This window comes from Cryptomeria japonica, chromosome 10, assembly GCF_030272615.1.
Source record: "Cryptomeria japonica chromosome 10, Sugi_1.0, whole genome shotgun sequence".
Taxonomy (NCBI): Eukaryota; Viridiplantae; Streptophyta; class Pinopsida; order Cupressales; family Cupressaceae; genus Cryptomeria; species Cryptomeria japonica.
The window spans coordinates 622,724,925-622,731,835 of NC_081414.1; the positions used below are offsets into that span (position 1 = coordinate 622,724,925).

The 6,911-nt window shown below is 36.1% G+C and overlaps 1 protein-coding gene across 2 annotated transcripts in view; it reads right to left on the reverse strand.

Moving 5' to 3' along the window:
* LOC131029973 (nuclear cap-binding protein subunit 2) overlaps positions 1–5,746 on the reverse strand; it is a 71,214-nt gene extending 65,468 nt beyond the window's left edge. The window contains exon 1 of one of the 2 annotated variants that reach the window (XM_057960657.2): positions 5,539–5,746. In XM_057960657.2, the coding sequence (XP_057816640.1) occupies positions 5,539–5,556 (18 nt within the window). In that variant the 5' untranslated portion in view covers positions 5,557–5,746. The remainder of the gene's footprint in view (positions 1–5,538) is intronic. The other variant, XM_057960656.2, reaches the window with a different exon arrangement.
* Positions 5,747–6,911: the final 1,165 nt, after the last annotated feature.

The following is a 6,911-nucleotide window of genomic DNA, read 5'->3' on the forward strand; positions in this document are numbered from 1 at the left end:
CCTCTTGTATATGAGACGTGTTGCTTGAGAAAAATACCACCCCTTGATGAAGGGACACTAGCAGGTATTTAAAGGAGATTGTATCTCCTTTCATCCAAATACTGAACACACACATAGTCCGAGTTCATTTAAAACAAACTGTAGACATCCACAAGCAGATTGTATTCATATATAAGCAGTTCGAATTCATACAGCATGGGGATCGAATAAGCAGTTCAAATTTCATAAAGCAAGGGGATTGAATATAATACATACAACAGAAGATCGACATACTTCTATAGTCGTTATTCTTCAGCAGTCAGATCGAAGTCATTACACCTGCAGTTCGCACTCTTCCATTAGCAGAATAAGATCATATATCATCCTCTTGACAGTTCATAATACAAATTGGATATATATTACAGTCTAGAAGAGTAAATGCTATCAATCTGATCCAAATTTAACAAGTCATGCAGTTTGTCTGTTGTGAGCGTTCTTGGAGTGTATTTCAACACATGCACTCCAAGAAATGCAACCATTTCACTCAAATACAGATGAATGATTTGATTTTGGCCACAATTACCTTCACCTTCAAAAGAAAAAACTTCAAGGCGAGGGAAATTTGATTTCCATTTGTAAATTGTAATTATTGTTTTCTTCCAATTAGCAATTATCATTCTTACTTTGTAAGGTTTCAAACTAACGCATTTGAATTGCTTATATGGGGAATGTCAAGAACAATCAAGCAATTGACCTTGATGAAATTAATCCTGACACAAAATGTCGCTAATGAAGAAGAGCCTCTTGATCAAAAAACCTTGTAGCTTCACATTTGTATTTTGTACTTTGTGATTGATTTTGAGAGTTCAAACTTTAAGTGGAACTCTGTAATAACACACTATGTAGTGTGCACTATAAATAATGGTTTCAAACTTCATAAAAAAATCAATATTTCAAAATTAGTAGTTAACCTCTTCTTTACTTTCTCTCTCACTTTCTATGCAATTAGGACGCCTTTAGATATTAAAGGCATCAATTTTTTCTCTCGTTTGTCAAGGAAAAAAATCTGTGTTTTTTAATTCCCAATTTTTTCTCTCGTTTGTCCCCAGAAATTGAAAATATCTTTATCTTTTGCTTTGCCAAGATATTACAAAGAAAGATATTTACTTCTATGGTTCTACATTCTCGTTGGAAAAAAGGAAAGGCCTGGTTCTGAAGGAATGATATTTCGGCTTTCCAGTAGTATGTTTTAGTTGGATCTTTGGAGTATCTGTTTGGTTTTTGGTATTGATAGCATGTTAATCTTGAATTATTGTTGGTTCTTCGCTGCTGCATTTGTGTCCTGGGTTGTTTAAATAGTCTTAGGTAGTCTGTTGTAGTATCTTTTGTTGTGCTGATAGGTTGGTGCCATGTAATTTGAACCCTGTTTATAATGTTTTTACGCACTATGCAACACAGAATAAAATGCTAAGTTTTCTATCCTCTCTTGAACAAAGACTCCCCAAATTCTAAGTTGCGTGATCAAATGGAATGACTACAAGGTGCCGAATGTCAAGTCTTAACATGCTCTTGGATAGACTCAGTGTCTTTGATGTGATATTGCTAGAATCACAAGGTGGACTTATGTTGAGTCTTGAATGCTTGAATGTCGATGGAACGTGGAAGATTACTTGATTTGGAAAAAAGAGCAAAAGGGATAAGGGTTTAGAAAGCTAGCCTAATCTTAGGAATGCAAGAGCGATGGACAATCTTTGGTGAAACTCAACTAAGCTTTGCTTTGGCATGCAACGAACATCTCCACAAGGCTAGTGCGATCTTCTAGGGATAGCTTTATGATTTTCAAATCACCACTACAAGCATAGATACCCTCAAGGTGAAGCATATCAATGAAGGAATAATTTAAGTTAAGCTTGGCTAAGATGAATCCAGTTGACTTCACAAGGCACTTTACCATCGGCAAGGTGGTAGTAGTATGGAAGTATGAATTTCACCATTGATCATGCACAAAGTTCTTATGTTCATCTAAACAACATGAAAATAAATGAGAAGTAGAGACCATGCAAATTGTTGAATCAACATATGAATTCCACCACATCTTCAATGAAGTTTACATGCTTCTTACAACAAAGTCTTGGCAACAATCTTTGCCTTCTCCTCCTACTCTACTCTAGCTATCTACTATGAACTATTGATTACTTGCTATTGTTGAACTACTAACTCTTCGCTATTAACTATTAACCTTTACAAATGAAAGAGTGGAGCCTTATATAGTGGTCTTATTACAATTGAGTGGCTTAGATTGATTCACAATCAACGGCCAAGATTACAAGATAGAAACCCTAATTAGGGTTTGTTACACCCATTGCAAAGCATTTAATGCTTGACCAATGACAAAATTACATTAAAATGGACACATGTCCTCCCTTGAATAATTGACCAATAGATGACAATGGTAGGTACATCAGACTTTGTGCCCACATGTGGTAGTTATCCATTTGATGGATGAGCTAGGTACATTGAATCTCGACACCTTAGCTTGAAATAATATGATTGGCTAAGTGATGACTGGGCGCCACCTTAGCTTGCTTGATCTTTGTAACTCATCACAAGTGTTTGGTTGTACTTCTTCATGATCATCTCACTTTTCATCTTCTTGTTTGGGAATTCCACCTTAGTGCTACATTTGGTGTAGACCTTGTGATGCTTATGCTTGATCCATCCTTCTTGCCTTGAATGATGATGAGTGTTTTGTTCTCTCCTTGATCTCATCTCCCTGCCTTGTGGTGCTTTGTGCTTGATGATCCCATTAGCTGCCTTGTATGAGTTTGATGTTAATTTTAAGATCAGAAATTAAGTTAAGCATAAGTACACAGAAAAATGAACACTTGAACACAGCAAATACCCTGGGAAAACCCTCCTCGAGGGAGAAAAACCCAGCCAATAATATCACTTATATTATTGAATAATACAGAAAATCTGCCTTTACAATGAGGCCAAACACAAGGCCGAATAACAGCACCACACTCAAAGAATATTGATCCTTTACTTGGATCGATCTGCTGTAGATGATACTTGACTTCTTGCATCTGCGAACATGAACAGATGATGAAATGTGAATAATTAATGAGGGAGAGAGCAGCGCATATATATACCACATAAGAATGACTTCTCCCAAGGGATGCGTCTCTACACAAGAGGTCGACCTCTCCATAAAACAATGTAGCTCTTTGAAAGGTGGCGAACATACTCTATATGTCGGCTTCCTTTTGATCAAAATATAATTTACAATGTAAATGAAGGCATCTCTTCATAATCGTCTCCAATAAATGAATAGCCAATCGGCTATATTTATTTATTGCTTATTAACATTGCCGCTGGAAGTATGAGGCCCGCAGCTATAAATCAACACTTGAGACTCGAAGTGTTGCAATGTCTTTCTTGGACCCTTGTCTTTGCCCATGTGAAATCTTGATGTTGTATGTGAGCTGATGTTCTTTCCATGCCTTGAAGCTAATGTTCCTTCCACACTTTTAAATCGACCCTCTTCAAATTCCTTTGCATGTTCATTCCACTTGCATCAAACCTGGAAACAAACATAATTTGAATCAAGACATTGCAAAAGATACTCAGTCAAGCTTCTCACTACCTTTTCTAAATCTAGAAATGAATTTTCTGATCATGGATACATCCGATTTTAATTCTGATTTTGTGTGTCAGGCCTGATTTATATCTGATTTCTCACTTTTATATGCCTGATTTGATAGGTTTCAGGTCTGAGACAGGCCTGATTTGCATTGGCAAAAGAAGTATAATACCTTAAGTCGCACATTTCCATTGCCAAAGGAAGTCCTCAAATCCTTAAGTCACACATTTCCATTGCCAAAGGAAGTCTTTCAATCCTTAAGACGCGCATTTCCATTGGAAAAGGAAGTCTTTCAATCCTTATGTCACTCTTTTAGACCCTCAAAGGAAATGAAATGTCTTAGGTCACTGATTGGAGAAGGCAAAGGAAATCACCTAAGATGCTTAAGTTGCTGATCCAGGCAATCAAAGGAAAGGATCAAAATGTCTCAAGTCTCTGATCTAGGCAATCAAAGGAAATGATCAGAATGTCTTAAGACGCTGATCTAGGCAATCAAAGGAAATCATGAAAATGCTTAAGTCGCTGATCTAGGCAGTCAAAGGAAATCATGTCTTAGTTCATGGATTCAACCTTCCATTGGAAGTGATCGATCTCCTTCCACACTTGATATTGCTTGAGCCTCTTAGCAACGTACTTGGCAAAAAACAATGATTTCATTCAAAGCAATGCAATGCAATGGAAAACCTTAGTTCGCTGATTCAAGGGGTCAAAGGAAGTGGAAACGTTAAGTCGCACATTTGGGGGTCAAAGGAAGTCCTCCAAAATGGCAACTTTCGCTGCCTTGATTCATTTGCTCCAAGCTTCTCATGGTAATTTGATCTTCAGCTCCTTTTCCTTTAGAATGTTGACCTCTAGAACCAACTTGCCTTAGCCAAATTTGCACTTCACCTCTGATTTTGCAAGCAAAAGATAATGATCATCATGAATCATTCATTTCCTAAGCCCCGAAAGCTAACTGACCTCACTTCATCCCAAAGAGAGAGACATGACTTGCTTACCTCTTGGCCACCTGAGACACTACACCTCTTCCAAGCACAAGGTTAATAGCTAAAGACTCAACAACTAACCTAGAAAGCAGGAAAAAGTGGGCATCCCCATTTACAATGGGGCGATGTGTGAAACGTCACAACAAACCCTAATACATTTTTAAAAAAATTGAGATTAATCCTCAATCTAATGAGATGAATTCAAGTGGTATGAAGGTCAAGGATTTCATAATGCACATAATGAACACTTTTCCTACTAAAATGAGCTCAAATGGTGAAGGGTTTCACAACCGAGACGCATGTCCAAATCCCCCGAAGACATGTTAAACATTAAAATAAACTAAAATGTTGGCAAGACATAATTAAGTGTTGAAATCAGGTAAAATGATGAACCCAAATGGCTGAAAGTCGGTTCCCCCAATAGCTTTAACTCCAGTCAGACACTGATAAAATGATGAAACCGGGTAAACTGTCAAACCCAAATCGCTAGCTATGACGTACTCCAACTAGCGACACGTGGAAATACCAAACCGCCAAAAGAAGCATAAACACATTTTCCCGTAACGATGCTTCTTCTTTCTGGTATTAGGGTTTGACAAACTTACATTATTAGGGTTTCTACTTTTGAGCCATTTTGCTCGCATATTTTACACTCGAAAATTTTCAAAAACAGACTTGAATATTCATTAAAAGTTAACGACGGCTTCGTTTGAGGAAATCATTTTGGTTTTTCCGTACGAGACTGTAATATATATGGTTTCGGGAATGAACATTTGCACAAAACTACCAGCGAAAAAGGAAAATAATAGTAATTCCTGGCAAACTCGCTAAGCTGCATAGAATAAGATGACAAGTTTTATTTCATTTTTTTTTTAAAACATATTCATAGGTTGTTTGTTGTGTAATTTCCGCGCGAAAACATTAGCTTACCTTGAAAAGAGACGCCATTGTTAAGTCTGTTAAAGCCAAATGTCTGTGTCTTTTAAATACCTGCGCACATTAAAATTGTTTTGCCGTGATCTTCATCTTCTTCTTCTCATGACTTTTGGGGCAACCATTAAACATATACTCAAACGTTCGAAATCGCATTCAAAGGAGTTTATATATTAAAAGTTTCAAGTAGCTTGCGAGTCAGTGATTGGAATACTGACGTTACAAATTGAAATTATATGGACGAAAATTTTACGAATGAAATCTTGAATGAAATAAAACATATGCTTGTGTATTTTGCCTTCAATTATTAAATATTAAATATGTTTTGTATCAATTTTTCATAGTGCATTTTATCTATTTTGCATCATATTTAGTAATCTTTTAAATATATATGTTTGTCTATTAAATAATCTGATTTACAATCCCAACTAAACTATTTAATACATGTTAGATTTCATTTATTTAAATTGTAGAGCATGAGAAGATCAAAAAAGAAATAAAAAGTGTGTGATTTTGTCATCACATCATTTTGTAAAAGAAGGGTGGAGATAGGTTTACATTGTTGGATTGAAATTAAGTTTTTGTGTTATATTAGAGATTGTGTCATGTGTATTTATGTTTATTTCTACGTGATTTTTGTTTGATTCTGTATGCCAGTGTCTTTCTTATGTGTTGATGTTTAGTATGGTATGATTATGTCCCTTACTAGCATGGTCATGTCCTTCATACTTTCCAATGTAAATTATTTGTGACTATCAACGCCTACTCTTGCTTCATTACTTGCAAGTATCAAAAAATGGCAAGCTTGGTATATGAAGCACATTTAGGGACCTATCTTAGTTAGATCCCTAGGTTGACTCAACAAAAGTAATAATATCAAGTAGGTTTTCGATGTGTAACCTTAGTGTTGGTGTAGGTGACTATAGAAATGGAGGTAATTGTTGTGCACAACAATGTAGGAAGCCCTAGGTAGTTAAAAATAAGTGCAAAATGACTAGAAATTATATGAGTGTGGATGGATGTTTGGAGAGTGTCATATTCATTTTTATTTTAGTCTAGTCAAATTAAATAGGTGGTCTTGTGCCCAATTTAAGTGTTGGAGGTGAATCAGAGCTTAAGTTTTATGAAGAGTTTGGTGTTTAAGTGGGAAAATGTGAGTTTGAAATTGCAAGATAGAAGCATGTACAACCTTGACTAGAGGGCATGAGAACAACATGTTAGTTTCTTGAGCTACAAAAAAGCTAAGAAGAAAGGTGGAACAAGTACTTTAATGTGCAAGGAGTTGTGATCATGTTGGAGGGGTTGGTTAGGGGATTATTTGAGTTCCAAGCTATCAAAATGGTCCAAAACATACTTATTAAAAGTGAGTG